At 35.2% G+C, this 19,522-nt stretch overlaps 1 protein-coding gene across 1 annotated transcript in view; it reads left to right on the top strand.

The window, feature by feature from the left end:
• The window catches only part of LOC146146665 (uncharacterized), a 57,058-nt gene that overhangs the window by 1,141 nt on the left and 36,395 nt on the right, over positions 1 to 19,522 (top strand). The window contains exons 3-15 of the mRNA XM_083386960.1: positions 1,491 to 1,600; positions 3,417 to 3,559; positions 5,811 to 6,028; positions 8,733 to 8,871; positions 9,586 to 9,651; positions 10,819 to 10,954; positions 11,323 to 11,503; positions 12,141 to 12,276; positions 14,172 to 14,336; positions 14,788 to 14,870; positions 15,379 to 15,514; positions 17,448 to 17,609; positions 18,672 to 18,809. Coding sequence (XP_083243086.1) covers positions 1,491 to 1,600; positions 3,417 to 3,559; positions 5,811 to 6,028; positions 8,733 to 8,871; positions 9,586 to 9,651; positions 10,819 to 10,954; positions 11,323 to 11,503; positions 12,141 to 12,276; positions 14,172 to 14,336; positions 14,788 to 14,870; positions 15,379 to 15,514; positions 17,448 to 17,609; positions 18,672 to 18,809 — 1,813 coding nt within the window. The remainder of the gene's footprint in view (positions 1 to 1,490; positions 1,601 to 3,416; positions 3,560 to 5,810; positions 6,029 to 8,732; positions 8,872 to 9,585; positions 9,652 to 10,818; positions 10,955 to 11,322; positions 11,504 to 12,140; positions 12,277 to 14,171; positions 14,337 to 14,787; positions 14,871 to 15,378; positions 15,515 to 17,447; positions 17,610 to 18,671; positions 18,810 to 19,522) is intronic.

Here is a 19,522-nt window from a genome sequence, read left to right as displayed (position 1 = left end):
CTCTACAGCCTGTATTTTACCCATTTACGCAACTAAATTAAGGTGGATTTTTTGCAATCCACTCATATTGGTATCATAATTGATCCACCCGCATTACATGGTTTAAAAATATTTCACCATTTGCTATTACACTTTTACTACTTACATTTTGCAGCCTTAACAGTTTTAAAATTTGATACTGCGCATGCGCACGTCGGACTCGGGACTCAGGTAGTTTTACGCGGTCTTACAAGTCCCGAGTCCGACTCCGCAGCCCTGCTTCTCAATGCCAAAATATTGACCACACAACAGAACGAAAGTCATTCAGCCTTGCAGGAAGAAAATCGAAATACGTTTTTTCTATAGCGCCCAATTCCTTGTTTGTACATAATGCGAAGCAAAAACAGATATGAGCCGAAAATTGTTTTGATGCGAAAGGGGTTCAATTATGGCGTAGTATTTGGGGAATGATCGAAACATATATTTGATAAATAGAATTTACGAAGAAAATGCTTACGGCCATGTTATTACATTTTGGCCAGCTAACATGCATAATCCTAATTCCAAGCAACTTTCCTCGCTCCATAAAAGTCAAAATTTGCGTTTTTAAAGCCTGGCGAAATGTCTATTATGTTGCTTGATAAAGAATCTTAAAGCCAACTAGATAGAGTAGATCGACATCATCTTAAAAAAATACGTTTTAAAACGCACTTGTATTATCTTCAGTTAAAATTTAGCATGATCTGATAATGATACAAGTACCTATCGAAACGTCTTTTTAAGATGATGTCGATTTTACTTGACCTGTTTGGGGTTAACATTCATTTTCAAGCTACATTACAGATCCGTGCATGGTACACATGACTTATGTTACCCTGTATTTCGCTTTAGTTAACGTTTTCTAACACAAATGTCTACGTAAAACTGGTAAACTGGTAAAAACTTGTATATATTAATATTTCTTTCTTTAAACAGGAATGGGTCCCGAACCGAAACTCAGTTTTCTAATTCAAAGACCTTTTTTTCTTCTGTTTTAAAAAAATGCTTAGTGAGACATTCAATACATTTTTTATGTGTGTGTTTTTTAAACTTTTTTCCCGTTTTTTTAAGACATTTCCAAATTAGCCAATGTCATGAACACAAATGACTCGCGTCTTGTGGGTTACTAAAAGCCATGGCTGATAAGTTATCCGACTGTGCGTTTCTGCACTGGATGACTCCGTCGCTTTGCAGCTCAGAATACAGCGACTTCTAGGTTTATTATTTTTATTTTTACTCCATGGTAATTGAATTTTTCAGCTATCCACCGCATTATCGTTTTACATTATTAACCCTGATTAAGCCAGCCGGTATCTGCTGCTTAAACGTCGGTTAATAAGTTCGTTTTCACCAGAATAGCGATTTCTATCCATTTAAGACAGTTATGTTTACAATTACAAACACATTTTTGTAATTTATGATGTTTTTTATTGTTTTTCCTTTTTTCAACAAACTTTTTTTTTGTTTTTTAGACGTTTATATTCACCCAACTTGGCGAGTCCGGCCAACACTGGATCGGGCTGCACGACATTAACCAGGAAGGGGCGTGGAAGTGGGTGGACGGGACGGATCTTACATATGCGTAAGTAACATCTTGGTTGGCAATAAATCAGTGCTTTTTGCGTGGCGACCCAAAACTTTTTTTTTTGACGACCAAAAACTTTTTTTTGACGATCCAAAACCTCTTTTTGGCGACCAAAAACTTTTTTTTGACGACACAAAACCTCTTTTTGGCGACCAAAAACTTTTTTTTGACGACCAAAAACTTTTTTTGGCGACCAAAAACTTTTTGGCGACCAAATACTATGAGCTTTAGTTATCAGGGATTTTTTTGGCGATCGAATTCTCTTCACTGAAGTATTTTCAAGCTCAAAGTGGACAAAAAAGAAATAAAACAGTAGCATTATTAGGTTCGAATCTAATAAAATGAGCAATGTATTCGTATTGATTCCGGAATTTTCGTAAATTTTGGAGAAATCAATTGCTCAGAGCCAATCTCCGTAAACCTAACCATGTGAAAACTACTGCAGCCGGCGGCTGATCCAAAACAAAAGGACCACCCAGGTTAATAAACACTGTAATAAAGGGATCGATATGAACTGGTTTTGCGTTCTTTTAAATATTTTACGTACGCGATAAAAACGGGGTTATTAAATTTTTTTAAAACGTAATATTTTTGGTTCTCGCGGAGATAAGGGGCGGCATGAAATTTTTTTAATTTTTTTTTGAAGATAAGGTCCTGAATGAAGTAGACGTGGACAATCGGTCTTTATGAAATTTCATGATGACGTCATAAAACATGTAGAACAAATCTGCTGACTTAAGAAATTTATACTAATTCAAACATATGCGCAAATACGAAACTGATCTTTTTAATTATTAACTACGATTTTCAACAGTCCTTCATGCCCCCCTTTCCATGAAGGAAAACTACTCCGCGAACCCCCAAATGGTTCCATAAACCCCAGTTAACTCCTGTTCTAAAACGGTTTTCTGTTATGTGAACATTTCTAGTTGTTTCGCTACTCTAAAAAAGTTTTAAAGTAACTTTATTGTTAACGGAAAAGGTCACTTTTTACGAAAAGCACTAATTTAAAAGAGAATGCAAAGAGGTATTTGAAGCCTTTTAAAGATGCAACAGATTTTAACGAAATATTTCTATATATTTAAATAGATTTATAGTTCCATACCGTTTTTTTTGTTATGGGTTCAAATGAGGATGTCCAATAATATCGGATTTGGGTCGATACGCGATACCAAGTGGCAGTATTGCTACTCCTTTGGTACTAGGTTGGTATCGGTGTTAGGCCGATACCAAATTAATGTAGAGTTTTCAGATATTATTTCCCATCCAACGTGATGATTTTTTTCTTTGAGAGGTAAATTAATGAAAAATAGTAGGTTAACATTAACCAACCGAAGGTGACTAAACTTTTTAACGTTTAAATTATTTGTTTAAATCAATGTATTTCCATTAGGCCAAAATTTCGTCAAAAAACTATATTTTTTTCGAATCTAATAAAATGAGCCATGTATTCGTATTTCGTCAAAAAACTATATTTTTTGCCAAAATTTTGATTTGTTTGGTCAAAATGTCTCATCTTTTAGGTCAAAAAATGAGTTGCCCTACTTATAACTGATGGTTGTTCATTTAATCTTGTTATTTAAAAGTAACTGACGACGCCAAGACACCAATGCAGTACTTCGGACAACAATGTGTTGTTTGAATCACTGTTTTACTAATAGGTCAAAATATTGTCACAAAAATATATTTCCCTAAAAATTGGGGAAAATTGATTTGTTTGGTAAAATTTTTTCATTTTTTAGATCAAAAAATAAATCGCCCCACTCATAACTGTTGGTTATTTGTTTAATCGTGTTATTTAATGTTACTTCAGAGCTTGGGCGAACGGTCAACCTGACAACTGGGAAGGAGCAGCAGCTTCACAGGAGGATTGCGTTGAGTTTAATAGCGGTTTGTGGAACGACGCTTCGTGCAACATCAGACACAACTTTGTCTGCGAGAGAGACGTGGACACCGGTAAGATATCAAATTAACTAAGGCAGGGGTTCTTAAACTGCTTTTTACGCGGCCCCTTAACAAATCTGTTTGGTTCGACCAGGGTCGGCATAAAAATGTTATAGATGACGTCACAAATTGACGTCATAAAACGAGTAAACCTGCTGTTTTTTAACCAACAAATGTAAAACTTAAATAAAGTCTAAATACAATTAAGGAGAAGGCGCCAAATTATTTTTCATTCTGTATTTTTTTTTTATTAATTCATATTATACACCATAATTTTTGTTAGACCTTGATGGACCCCTGAACCTAGTTGACGTGCCCCCAAGGGATCAATACAACCTAGTTTAAGAACCCTTGTAACTAATCCTTTCCAAAATGACCAGATTTACTACTGATTTTTTGGTAACTCTTTGAATCTAATTACCTTATCAAATTTATATACCTCTTTGTTTTTTTTCGATAGTGTTGTTAATTACCTCTTCGATTTTGGTCTTTTTTTTGTCCTGTCCCAATTCAAACTGGCAGTGATTAAGGGTCCATCGATATCTAAGACTAATATTGGTTCCAATCCGACAATATTGGATTTACAATTAAATTTGTGAGCCTACTTTTTTCATAGTCTTTCGAATGAATGAAAGATACACACACATACGTGTTAAACAACTGTGATCTAACCCTTCTGAAGGTGCGTTTTGACCAACGATTACGGCTTACACATCATTACAGTACAACGAAAGCCATCACAGACTAAACGAATCTGTCGATCAATAATACAAGCAGGGCAGGTTAGAACAACAACTAGCAGTTAGGTTCGAACTCACGACCTCCGGTCTGAGTCGCTCTACCAAATGAGCTACACAGGCTCAGAGGAAAGCGAGTCGAGAAACGACCATATCACCGTTTGCTGCTAAATCCGAATGTGGATTCAATAGCTAATTATTAAGATTAGAGATGGACCAATAATGTCCAACATTAGAAATGTTTTGAGCTGTCGAAAGTTAACCGAAATTAGTTGGTTCAGTTTGGAACCAGTTCGAACCCTGATAAATCGTTTGCTTTTTACGTTTATTCAATATCGGTGTTTTCTGCATTTTAAATCGTTTTAAACCGCACATTTTATATCGGCAGTTTCAGTTGTACATTCTTTATCGATTACCGTTATCGCACTTTAACACAAGAAGCACGGATAGTTTTCAGACCTAGTTTCGGGCGAGTGATACTACAATGTGGCTCCGGGTAGCTTTTCCTATCCGATAATATTGGCCACCCTCATCCCTCATAGTGCCTACTCTACAGCTACGGATGAAAAGCGCAAATGATAACATTAAAAAAATAATCGATTTGATCATTTCAAAAAGACTAATAGGTTTTCGAAACAATATAGAGGCGAAAACCCCAATCATTTAGTGGACTAGTTTTAGGCGGTCAACGAAAGCCTAAGTTCGCTTTTCAGCGTAATAACAAGCAAAATCTTCAACGTGATAGACAAACTCCTATATGCTAGGTATAAGGCTGGAAAGGTATAAGGCTGCTAAAAGGTTTTAATATAAATAATATTTAAAGTAAAAAATGATAAGTTAAGTTCGCAAACAGGACGTTTAAAGTGAAGTCTTTAAGGCGTTATTTTGGACAATCAGGCCTTACTTATTATGGCAGGTTTATGTCCCATTCAGACGATTTCGATCTTATTCTGTCCGATATTACTGCGTATTTGTCTTTATTATATCGTTGGTCTTAATGTCTTATTGTCTGTTCCCGTTCAGCATTCTTATTCGCCTTGTAAACAGTGTCCTGGCTTTTTGATTTTGTTACTGAACTAAAAAAAAAGGATTTAAAGTAGAGATCGACCGATACCCATTTTTTGGACCGATAGCGATACTGATTTTTTTATATACGTAGGAAATGTTCAAAACTTGAATAAATTGAAAATAAAATCCTAATAATGTTTTAGTTTATATACCTTTCTTAATTATTAAACTAATATTTTGCATATTAACTTGGCGTGATGGTAAAACCAAAATTTTTTTGATAAAAAAATGGGTAAGTTGTTTGTTGTACAGAAAAAATTATATCATATTTTTGTACTAAAATATCGGCAAAAGTTTCGGCCTACATTTACCGATACCGATATATCGGTAGAAGCCAAATATCGGCCGATATTATCGGTAAACCGATATATCGGTCTATCTCTAATTTAAAGGCCTTAAAAAGATTTTAATTGCTTCTCGCTGCGCCTAATGCTTTTATATCAACTTTTGTTGTTCAGTCCCGAGTGCCAACTGCCAGGAATCAAACGGCTGGGCGGAGTACGATGGTCGTTGTTATATGGTTGTGGATAACAAGTTACCTTGGGTTGAGGCGAGCAGAGCTTGTAAGGCGATCCGCTCTCAACTGGTTCACATTGGATCCGATTCTGAGCAGCTTTACCTTGCAAACGAAGTCAACAACAAGAACGTTCACTTTTGGATCGGTCTCTCGACCGTTGTAAGTTGGAAAAAAATATATTTTAGTATTTTTTAGAAGATTTGTTTTTTTTGTGTGCTAGGTTAATCAAAGAGTTGGGAATAAATAGTTTATTTTCATTTTTTCTAGGTTAATCAAAAAGTTGGGAATTAATAATTTTTTTTTAGTATTTTTTGGAAGATTTGTTTTTACTGTGTGCTAGGTTAATTAAAAAGTTTGGAATAAACATTTTTTAATATTTTTTAGAAAATATGTTTTTGCTGTATGCTAGGATAATTAAAAATGTGGAAAAATAGTTTATTTTTGTATTTTTTTGAAAGATCTGTTATAGCTGTGTGACCTTCCAATGCGCATTTTTTTAAGGTGGAAAAATAGTTTATTTTTGTATTTTTTGAAAGATCTGTTATAGCTGTGTGACCTTCCAATGCGCAGTTTTTTAAGGTGGAAAAATAGTTTATTTTTGTATTTTTTGAAAGATCTGTTATAGCTGTGTGACCTTCCAATGCGCAGTTTTTTAAGGTGGAAAAATAGTTTATTTTTGTATTTTTTTGAAAGATCTGTTATAGCTGTGTGACCTTCCAATGCGCAGTTTTTTAAGGTGGAAAAATAGTTTATTTTTGTATTTTTTTGAAAGATCTGTTATAGCTGTGTGACCTTCCAATGCGCATTTTTTTAAGGTGGAAAAATAGTTTATTTTTGTATTTTTTGAAAGATCTGTTATAGCTGTGTGACCTTCCAATGCGCAGTTTTTGATCAACCTGTTGGGTTAGTAACATAGGTAGACTATGCACGGATCTGTAATGTATCTCAAAAATAAGTGCCAAAGCGAAATAGGTCGAGTATAGATCGACATCGTCCTAAAATATGTTTTTGATTACGATTTACTTGACCTATTTGGCTTAGATATTTCTTAGCGAGTAACATGCTACAAATTACGCGTTTTTTTTTCAATTTTGTCAGATTGTGTGTTGCTACGATACACTCGTCAAAAAACGTATAGTTTTGAGAATGTTCACATAAAATAGGAAAACTTTTCAAAATGTAGCATAGTGAAACAAATTGGACATTCTTTTTTGCATAATAAAAGGATGTTTTTTAAGGTTATTTTTATTTGTTAAAGGAGGTAACTTTAAAAAAATGTGAATATTCGCAACAAACCATTTAAGTCAATGGTTATATAAGAAAGTAAAAACTAGAAAAAAATCATCACTACAAACAAAACATACAAAGCAAAAATATCCCATAAAGGTTGTTTCATTCAAATAAAAGGTGTTCTATTTCATGGTAAAGTTTATTTTGGGCAACATTTCTGCCTTTTTGCCGCACTGGATGTAATAAGTGTTGATAAGAAACATGCTAAAATGTTGTGCGAAATCGGGTTTAGATGGTATTCGAACTCTCGCCCTAGGAGAACGTGCAGAACAAAGTAAAAATCACTTGAGGAAAACGCTTGGCAATGGATACTTGTTAAACGCCACTTTAACATGATGCGCTTTGATTCAAAACAGTGTATAGCCGAATTTAGTTTGTGTACAGAACCGTCGGTGCATTAAGTTTGACGCATACCTTACGCAAGCTGTTTCATAACCAGTGTCAATATTTGCCAGGCTAACCAAAGAACCTCACGCTAAACAAACCGCTATTTTTAATGCTCAACTCCTTTCAAGCTAATTACAAACGATCAGACTTTGCCTTATGATCAGCCTATAGCCACATGGCTAAATCTGCCACATGTATTTTTAAACACAAACGGAATTACAAACAAACAAGCCACCTTTAGTCCTTTACCTTACACTTGATTACACACCTTGTAATTATTTCATTTGTTATCGATTTGTAGATGATGTAATAAATGTTATAGCGTTTCTTATGCATTTAGTGAAAAGTTTGATTAACAAAATGAAGTGGCGGGAAATATGCGTTTGTTAGTATTCCAAAAATGTCATTTAAAATGCCATAAGACCCAGTAAGGTCATTTTCAACAAATAGCAAATTAAGTCCCAAGTCGTTGCCTTAGCAAGTCAAATCAAAGTTTAACCATTGACACCAAAAACAACATTAATCTTAAAAAAAGGTGGACTTGTTTATTCTGACAAAGTTTAAATAAATAAAGGATTTTTTTTTGGAACGGGTTTTCTTAATAATTACCAATTACAATCAAAATCTTCAATAATAATAAAAAAAACGAACCATCATTAGTAATTATTTAATTTGCTGGCGAGACGTTTTAAAATAGTAAAATGGTCTATTTTATCGAATTCTATGTCTTTTTTTATTGATTTCATTACTTTTGTTTTGAACTGTCAAAGGTCAGGTACAGTATGTTATTTTTACTCACATTTTTGTACTGAATTTGCCTTTGCCAACTTTTTAAAACGATTCCCAAACAACACGAAACAAGTAGCAAAATATAGGAAATAAATAGCTGACTTGTTCAAATAACTTTAAAACAAGAACAGCACTGATTATTTTCGGACGAGACGATGTGATTTCGGGTAGCCCATCCGAGCGGATATTATCAGTCATCTTCGTAGTGCCAACTCTATACAGTTGCGGAACTAAAGTACAATGCTAAAGATTTAATCCTGTGGTATCTGCCCCCATCTGATTAACCGTTTATAGTGCGCTAACATTAACCAGCAATTTGTTGTGGCGTTTAGTCAAGATGCTAAAATCTTGTACAACTCTGATCTCGCTACAGCGACGACCGTTTTATCACCCACAGGGTCACGAGAGCAACCAGCTTTTCTGGAGTAACGGTGATGAATTTACATCTACGTCATACAACAACTGGCCTCCAGGGCAACCAATCATAGACCAGAACAGCGATAATTGCGTGGAAATCAACCCGGATTTTGCACAAAGTAAGCTAAAGTGTTTATATTGTATTCAAATAAGCTTTGCAGCATAATGGCTTGAGGTTGTAGTTGACGTCGAATGACTGTCAAAGTTTGTACAGTATTAAACTGCATTTGGTGAACATTTTGAATATATATTTTTTTAACATACAGTAATGCTGTATTGCGAAAGTTTACATAATATAAAAAAAGCTTGATGGCTGGAGGTTGTGGTAAGACGTAGAATGAATATATCAAAGCCTGTGCAAAAATAGTTGGTATTTTTTTCGAATAAAATAAATGCGACTTTCTGTGTGAGCTTTTCAATTTATTTTATGTCTTTAAATATTCTTGTAAATTTTTAAATAAATTTTACATCCTGCCGTTGGTTTTTATCTTATAAATTGATGGACATCTGTGTTAAAAATATTAAAAGTTTTAAAAATGGAATGGTAAAATTACGTCCAATTACTCGTTGTACTTGATTACTAATAAAACCATATTTTTGGCTAATTATTACAAAATGTTTTATTTTAATATTGACAAGGCCTGTATTGCGCAATTTTCTTAACTCTCACAAAATAAATCATAATTTTTTATTAGGATTTTTTTCATTAGACAATAATAATTATTTTGTGCGTTTAATATCCTAATTTGCACGACAACATAACGCAATTCATAAAAAGGCGACATACTTGGAGTAAGGTTGTTGTTCTTAATAAACCTATTGTTTCGTCACAGACGGGCCGTGGGTAGTGGACCGTTGCGGCAATGCACACTCCTACATTTGCGAAACAAGTTTCACAGGTGAGATTTAAAAGTAAACATTTATTATTGTGCATAGAGTTGTACATTTGGGAGTTTTAGTTGGATCCTTTAAATTCAGTTGGTCCAGCTCTTTCTTTCGATATATGAGTTTTAAAACATATGCAAGACACAACTCAAATTAATTGCAAAGTACTTTAACTAAAGCGTTTAAAAGCGAGCAAATATAAATGTCCTTTTTACCACAGTTGTTTTACATTATCTATCGCAGATAGTTAATAAAATAAAGACAATTGTAGACCAAATTTTTCTAAGCCTTAAGTTTTTCTAACAATTTGCAATATAAAAAGGTTTCTGGTTGTTTTGGGGGGGTTAAGTTTAGCCGTTATTAACTTTAAAAAAGCTGCTAACTTAAGAGTAACTGAATTACTGATAGACGTTCGTAAATCTGTGATTTAACTATTCTCAATTCATACTGACCAATGGCAAACCCTTTACCAATAAAAACTACATCCTTTGTAAAGGGTTGTTCGAAATCAGTTGGCCTAATAAGGAAGAGCAAGGCTAGAAAAACAACTAGACAATGGTGAGGTTCGACCCATGACCTCGGTCATAACGGGACCGTCGCTCTACCAACTGAGCTCTGCAGGCTCAGAGGGGAGCGAGTCGAGAAACAATCATAGCACCATTACCTGCTGCATCATGCTTGTGAGACTATAGCCCAGGGGTCGGAAACCTTTTTAGCTAAGGGAGCCATAAAAGTCAAATATTCTTGGTTGTTTTTCCACGACAGCCATATAATACTTTTTTAACATCCAGTTATAGGTTGTAAAAAAAAGTAAATTGAGCAGGGCCGGAATAACAGTCTCGAACTACAAGTAGGACCGAAGCGCCGAAAATTTGCTACTACGTGAATTAAAAAAGAAAATATAAAGTTAGGAAAGCGGTCACGGCCGCGTGGAGTTTATTTTGAGATCTTGCTGAGAAATAATAACGAAGCTTTATCTGCAAGCAAGATTATATCATCAAAAGAGCCATATGGCGCCACCAATAGAGCCATAGGTTTCCGACCGCTGGACTAGCCTATACAGTGAGGTTCGAACTCACTACATCGGCCATACCCGTATCTTCGCTCTACCAACTGAACAAATTTAGAAGGAAAGATTAAGACACATTTGTTAAAAATCTTTTCCGAATTTACATCATCAGGAACTTGTGCGCCTGGATGGAGGCTCTTTGCTGGCAATTGTTACTTCTGGGCCGTCGCCGAAAATGCCTGGCACAATTGGGTCGCAGCAAATGCATTGTGTGAAGGAATGGGAGCCAAACTCATGCGAATCTCAAAGTAAGTTGAAATCTTTCCCGAATGTTCCAAATCAGCTACGGCCTCCTTTGGCGTTTAAGGTTTTGATTTAATAATTTTAAACTTTTTTGTTTTACCTTCTCTAGTTCTCGATCAGCAGACAGCGGATGAGAGATTAGCAATATAACTAAACTGATTTCACAAAATTCTTTGCACCTGTTACAGAATTTTTCAGAAATTTGACAAAGCATGACAAATCATTATCAAAACTTTATGCTATTATAAATTAAAAAAAGTAATTTCAACACCAACAATTGGTATCCACATGAAAACACTGTAATTTTTTTTTAAAGACTATTGGACGTATATATACTTTCCTTAACATATAAATTCACCCTTTATTCAAACAGCGACGACCAGGAAAAATACGTCATAGCCCACCTGCCCGAATTCGCTGACGCCGGCTCCCCGGGGGTCTGGTTGGGCTTCTCGGACACCGAGGACGATGGGGAGTTCGTTTGGACCGACGGAGAATCGGCCACCTCGGCCAACTACAAGATATTCGGGCCCAATCAACCTCGAGACCAGCCGGTATGGAAATACAGCTGAAAACTTCTTCCATAAGTGACTACGAATACAAACAAAATAGTGTAGTTGTTAGTTGCATCATATTCACCGCAATAAATATATTCGGGCTCAATCAGTTCCGAGACCAGCCGGTGAGGAAAATATATATATTTTTTTATGGCAGTGGCTTCAAAAGTGCGACTTAAATTTGAGTTTGTGAAAATACAAACCAGTTTTGCACACCAGTCATTTTAAAATGACTTAAGTCCAAGTCAAGTTCCAGTTCAAGCCAGATGAACCTTTAATATTGGTCAACTCGTCCGATAATGAGCAATTAGTCAACTAAATAAAAAACAAGTAGCAAAATGATTTACGTGCAAAAAATGAGAGAAATACCTCAATTTTATAACAAAATGTTAAATGAAAACACTTAATTTCATCCCAAGTCGTTTGACTCAATGACTTAAGATCAAGTCAAGTCTTTTGTGCGTAGGACTTAAGTCAAATCAAGTCATTTTACCAAAACGACCTAAGTCAAGTCAGGTCATTTGTAAACAGTAACTTAAGTGCACTTACTTTAAGTCATTGACTTAAGTCACTATATCACACCGCCAACAACCCCCTGTTTATGACAAACTTACTAACAAGAAATACTTTTCAGGGAGCGTACGATTGCGGGCAGATATTCAGCGGTTCTACATCTGGTGTCTGGGAGACCGACGACTGCTTCAAGGCCCAGGGGTTCATCTGCCAGTTACCCACCGGGGTTGACCCCATACCACTGGACCCACCCGCAAGTAAGGCCGCAAGTTTCAATTAACAAGCAATTAAGACGTTTCGATACTTGAATGCATCATCAGTTAATGTGACTGAAACAAATCCAAACCCCTTGCACTTATCAAAGGTACAGTTTTGTATTTCACCTTTTATAAGTGAGGTTTGGATATATTAGCGCAACATAAAATAAAATCGGGAGTTAGACAAGTGGTTCCAAACCTTTTTGTTGTCGCAACTCCCCTTTCAGTTTTTGAACCTACTAGAAATCTACTAGAAACCTACTAGATCACCCAATTTTGGTGTATCACACATAAACCATATCACCACCATACACAATTTTGCGAATGGTCGCAAGTTTCAATTAACAATTACTTAAGATGTTTTGATATCTGCGTGTATTATCATCAATTATTGTTACTCAGACACGGTGGCACAATAAACCTTTTTTGACTGATGAGTGATGAGATAATGATGCAAGCAGGTGTCTAAACGTCTTAATTAAGATGATGTCAAATTACTCGACCCTTTTTAACTGAAGATGATACAAGTTCGTTTCAAAACTTCCTAATCAAAATGATTTTTGGATTTAGAATTTAGTGTTAAGCTACATTACAGATCCGTACATAGTGCACAAAAGTTTAATGGTCTACGCTGAACGTAGTAAAACTTAAGTAGAAACTTTGACCTGATGAAGAACGGTTGTGCGAAAGCTTGTCAAGATTTTAATACAATTTGTCGTTATTTAGTGGCACCTGCCCTACATAATATGATAATTATGTACTTATTTAGTAAAACGGCGACTGTTTTTACAACTACCCAGTGTTGTAATGACTTAAGTCACTCTTTTTAAATGACTTGACTTAAGCCGTTTTTTTAGAATGACTTGACATGACTTAAGTCTTAAGATGAAACATCTAAGCTTCTTAATCAATATGAAGTCGTTCTACTCGACCTTTCCGGCTTCAAAATATATTATTAAGCTAAATTACAGATCAACGAAGCAAACTTAAGTAGAGACTTTGACCTGATGAAGCGCGGTTGTGCGAAAGCTTGTCAAGAATTCAACGCAATTTGCCGTTATATAGTGCCACCTGATTGCCCTATATAAGTAAAACAGCGACTGTTTTTACAACTACCCAGGGTTGTCATGACTTAAGTCACTGTTTTTAAATGACTTGGCTTGAGCCGTTTTTTTAGAATGACTGGACATGACTTGAGTATTTCGGGAAAATGACTTGACTTTGACTTAAGTTATTCAGTCAATTGACTTGCGTTGAAATTACGTGTTTTCATTTCAACAATTTAAAAAAATTAATTTATTAATTTAAATTTTAAGAAACATTTACCTTGCTATATTTTACAGTTTTGTTATTTTTTAGTTCAACTGTTGCTAATAATCGGACGAGTTTACCAATTTTACTGGTTTAATGTTTAATTTTCTGTCAATGACATGACTTGAAGTTGACTTGCTCTCATAATGACTTGACTGGGACTTGACTTGTTATTTTTTTAAAAGACTTGACTTGGACTTAAGTTAATTTACAAATGACTTGACTGGGACTTGAGTCATTTCAAATTGACTTGTCTACAACACTGCAAACATCCTTAACATACCTCGTGGCACAATTTGATGCATTTGTATTTGTGTTATTTCATATGATACTTATTTTACCGTGTTGTTTGAAAAACTGTGCTAAAAGCCTAACTGAGCTTACAGTGTTGAAATGACCTAAGTTAATATTCTGACTTCACTTAAAGTTACTGTTTTCAAATGACTTGACTTAAGGCTTTCTGAAATACAATTTGTTGCTATATAATGCCACCTGATTACCCTATATAAGTAAAACGCGTGTTTTTAACAAACATCCTTAATATGCCTTGTTACTTGAAAACATTCACTCCTTATCTTGTCCAGCAACGCATAAGGGCTGCGACCCAGGCTGGATCTGGTTTGACAGCAACTGCTACTACTTCGAGCACACAAAGCAGGGGACTTGGCAAGCAGCTGAGGATACTTGTGTGGGGTATGGAGGTCATCTCGCCAGCATATTGTCAGGAGAAGAGAACGCCTTTGTCACCGGTGAGATGATTTTTCTTGGTTTTATAACTAATGTATTTTTATGGAACTTGTACAACAATTAAAGAATGTTGTAATGACTTAAGTGCTCTTGAGTCACTGTTTTTAAATGACTTGACTTGACTTAAGTCTTTTTCAAATAACTTAGGTTGGAATGAAGTGTTTTCATTAAGCACTTTTTATAAAATTGGGTTATTTATCCTAATTTTTGAACAATTCGCTAACTGTATTTTGCGTTTTTGGTATTTTTTAGTTGAGGTAATGCTCGTAAGGCTAAGAACTACGTTTAAAATAGACATCAGAAAGTGTCGAGAACTACAGCTTTGCTGTGATATAGTGTCCTTATTAAATAACTCGCAATCATTTTACATTCACATGTAATACTCGAGTATTTACGTTAATGCTTTGTCCGAAAAGCCCATTTTTAACAGCGCCTTATCACCTTGATTTCCAGGCCACGCGAACGAGAACATGTACTTTGGTGCTAATGACCTTGCCGTCGATAGCCAGTGGGTTTGGTCGGACGGATCACCTTGGGTAAGTACATTTAACCGTTAACTATAACATGCCGGGTAAATTAGGTTTATATCCTTTATCTTTAGTTAAGCTTTATTGATTTTTCAAGTCTCACGTGGTTTATCCGTGCATTTTGGGCTTGTGTCTATATTAGCTGCCTATACTTAATTGACGTAGATTTACCGCCCTTTTGACATTCTTTTTGCAACAACTTGGGAAAAATTTAGCGCTAAATGTGCTATTTAGTAAACAATTAAAAAATGATAAATAAAACAGAATTTGTTTTTAAAACAGGTCCCGGTTGAAAACAAAATCTTCCCAAACTTTTATTTCAGTTTTACTTAATTGACATAGATTTAACGCCCATTTTTGGAACAACTTGGAAAAAATTAGCGCTTAATGTGCTATTTAGAAAAGAAATAAAAAATTGCTTCTGAGAAAACAACTCCGGTTGAAAACAAATTCTTCCCTAACTTTTATTTCATTTTTTTTCCATGTTAAAGCGGTTCTTATGCTTAATTCTTCGTAGACTTTCTCCGACTGGTATCCCGGTGAACCGAACTATGCAAACGGCTGCGGTCAACTTTGGGCTGCTGCGAGCTACAAGTGGGACGATGTGCCTTGCAACAACGTGTTCAAGTACGTCTGCAAGAAACACGAACAGGGTGAGACATCTTCATAGTATATATGTTATTTAAAGGGTATTGCAACCAAAAACAAGATCCTGGATTTTTTTTTTTGACAAAAACGTGTTTTTAAGAACGTATTTTTTGTTGTTCTAGAAATAAACGTACTTTTTTAAAGGGTGTTGCAACCAACACAAAATCTTGGATTGCGTTCTTCAAAATTGCGTTTTTCATTTTCAGGTATTTTAAGAACGAAATTAAGGGGATGTTTTCTTTTTTGATAACTATAATTAAAATAGTGTGTATATACCCTAAATAACATTCTTCAACGAAAATGCCCTAAATTTTCTACATTACTTAACAAAATCGGTAACAAACTTGCGTATCTCTCTAAATATATATTTAAAAAATAATTTAACGACCAAAATCTTTCTGGGTATTTTTTTCACAGAATATTAATTTTTAAGCTATGGACAATCATCGCCGCGTTTTTGTTAACCTTTTCTGTAGTTCAAAATTAAATGTCTCGTCCTACATGTGATGTCCCTTACATGTCGTTAGGTTATGTAAGGGTTTAACGACTGTGGTTATCACCGTTCAAAGTCAACACACTTAAAAATACACAATGAAAGCAGCAAACAGACCCTTTTTATCGCCAAAAGAATTCGCACTGAGCAAATTATTTCAGTAAATCACTTTCTGATGCTTGTTTTAACTGCTTACTTATGCTATTACTGGGCAAAAAACGGCGACAGTGCATAATCAACGCAATAAAAAACAGCAATTGAAGTATTATGTTGTTTTAAGTCAGCATTATTAGTTGCCCTAAATGTCAGTTAAATGTTATAAAGCGCGCTTTAAAATCCCTAATCAAACAACTCTGAAGCATAAAAACCTGCAATACAAAACGTTAATGCCACTTAATGGTGCATACCGCTGCGTATAGTGAACTTTTTGCACTCAAATAAAGCTGATTACGATGTGATAAGAGGTTTGGTTGCTTGTTTAGAAATTGTAAAGTCAAAATCATGAGCTATTTAAAAAGAACTACAAAGGTTTAAAAAGATCTGAAACAACTCTAATTAAACAAACAGAATACTTAGGTTACGCCAAAACGGCATCGTCAGTTCTGCTTTAAAAAAAGTTTCGAATGAGTCTCTTAATTCGAATGAACTTTTAGAATCAGGGGTTATTCTTTAACATAAGTTCTAAATGATTTTTTACTAAATCATGTTTAAATAAATCATAGTTTGTATAGGTACAGTAAATTCAAACATGTGGTGTTGAAAAAAGGCAGTACTATACGACTACAATGTTTGCAAACTGAAAATATATAGATAAAAAAGTCTGCAATTCGATCAGCAATAGCAATCGACCCCCCCAAAAAAAAATAATAATAATAAACAAATAAATACAAATAATAGTGTTTTTTAAAGAAATTACCCAAGTCAATAATACAATAATATCCATAGTTAAATCCAGAGATAAGGCGATATTTCGGTTTACCGACATTATCGGTCGATACTCCGCTCTTATCGATATCGGTAAATTTTGAAAGATATATTTTCTAGGCGTTAGTACGACTATTAGATATTTGTCAATTTTCGAAACTGTGTTTTATTCCGACGTTGAGGTTGTTGTAATGTCGGTCTTATGGCTGGAGTCCTATTTTCCCATATATATATAGATAGTTGGCCAACAGTAGGCTTACAGTTATAAAAGATTGGGGTTTGGTCTAAAAGTAAATTTATTGTTTTGGGGTTCTTCTCATACACCTTGTTCTTTACAACACCCCCCAAAAAGAAATCCATTGGTGTGAGGTCAGGTGAGCGTGGTAGCCATTTAATGCTACCTCTTCTTCCAAGCCAAATAACAGTAAGCCTACTTTTGGCCCACCCTGTATATATATATATATATATATATATATATATACGATTATTGTTACTTGAACAATGGTCCATTGTTTGGACAGAATGCTGGGAGCCTCTCGGAATGGAGGACGGGCGCATCTTGGAGAAGGAGATCTCCTCTTCCTCTTACTTTGCTCCTGGGTGGGAAGCTACAGAGGCAAGACTTAATAACGTCAACGACGCCACTTCCACAGGGGCCTGGTCCCCACAACTTGTGGCAATGGGTAAGTAGACGTTTTAAACTGGCGTTTGGTGTATAGGTAAAGGGCAATTGCTTAGTTAAGCGTGCTTCAACTGCAATTTTGTATTGATTTATTCTGTGTATCTTGCTGTTGGTAGTTTGTGTTCCGAATTGTTGGCTAAGGTGGTGTTGGTATAGTTGCCGACCCGAAACCGAGTTTATTTGTACAATTTATCTATGGTTTGCCATCTAGCCCAAAGTTTTTTTCATATCTAAATATGTATTTATTTGTCCTTATTTCAAACGACGTTGCCTTCTTGTGTTGTGTTTTAAATGGTTTAATATGTAATCTATTTCATTAATGAATCAACTTGCCAAGCGTAAGCCATCGTGGTAAACTAGTGTTTCTCAACCTTTTTTTCACGGCGTCCTAAATACTAAGCGTAAGTATAACAGAAAAGCTTTGGCGACCCATTTTTATTCGCCGTACTTTTTGTGGGTGAAGGTAAAGTACAATTGAAGTGTTGGCCGATGCAAATCCAACCTATATTTTGGTGAAACTAAACAACGGCTTATTTCTCACTAAATTTTTTGATTATATTGCCTTTGTAACGATCATGTTAATAAAGTTCGACACAAAATTTTAAATTCGGCAGGCGATTCGTTATGATCAGACATCCATAGTCGATGTCAAGGTAAAATACACATGGTATCGTTAGACTTGATTCAAACCTCGTTTAAAGCGGGAAAAGCTGAAACTTTCTAAACCGAAACGAAACATTTTTTTATCCTCTTAAAAAAAGAACAAAAGACCTAAGTTTAAATACTCATTACGGACAGGCGCTAAAAAAAACTCCTTAGACGATACCATTCCTGAAAAGGCCTCAAATTAACGGCGGTGCATTTCGGGGTGGCGTCTAACTGATATGTTTAATCCACGCCGCTTGCCATCCAGTATCTGCTCCGATCCGATATAACCGGACATTCCTATTTGGAGTCAACGTAAAATACGTAGTTCTCGTCACTGTGTTCTCCTAACCTTACCTAATTTGAAGCCGAAAAAGCTGAAAACTTTCTAAACTTCACATTTTTTTCGTTTTCTCAGATTGTTCTGCTGTCCCATCAGCGCAGCGTCTCACTTGCAACTATCCTTTCTACGGGGCGATGAATCAAGAAGCTTGCGTGGCTGCCGGATGTTGCTTTGAACAAACCAACCCGAACACAACGGTTTGTTTCGCAAAAGGTGAGTATGGCCTAATCCCCTATAACAGTGCTTCTTAAACTTTTTTAGTTTTGTTCACCCCTAGCATCGATCTCCAGATTTCATTCACCCTTTGATAAAACTATTTTGACTATATATAACAGCACAATATTACTTTTGTTTCGATGTTTGTTAAGATTAACTTAAGCTAAGTTTTTCGACTCAATTTTTTTTTGTTCACCCTTATTCACCCCTTTTGGTTGGTTCACCCCTGCCAAAATTTTATTCACCCCGGGGTGAACAATTCAAAATGTTAAAAAACACTGCCCTATAACAGGCAAAAAATCTCAGAAATAAAAAAACTTTTACCAAAAAATAAAATCTTACCAAACTATCAGGTCAATTCATCGGGCCGCGGCATATTTCCTTAATTTAGATAAGTGCAGTTAAAATGATGTCGATTGCAATTTAAAATTAAATTTTAATAAAATTTGAAACTATACGACAACTAATTGAGACTCGCTAAAGTTTATATTGCATTAGTTTCAATATCTCCTTCGTTAATGTGATAAAATTCGAAAAAAAATTATATCAGGTTCGCGATCGTAATCCTAACGGTTCCCCGGCCCTTTGTTATAAAAGTTTGGTGCCCCCTATTTTATAACAATAATTTCCAAGTGTAGGTCGCAACCCAAACATTGAGTAAAACATTAGGTCGCGCAGGTACGATACAATCTGTCAAAATAGGACTGTTT

Source organism: Ascidiella aspersa, chromosome 4, assembly GCF_963924565.1.
Source record: "Ascidiella aspersa chromosome 4, kaAscAspe10.2, whole genome shotgun sequence".
Taxonomy (NCBI): Eukaryota; Metazoa; Chordata; class Ascidiacea; order Phlebobranchia; family Ascidiidae; genus Ascidiella; species Ascidiella aspersa.
The sequence above is the reverse complement of the archived record's forward strand: the minus strand, read 5'-3'. Positions and strand labels throughout refer to the sequence as shown.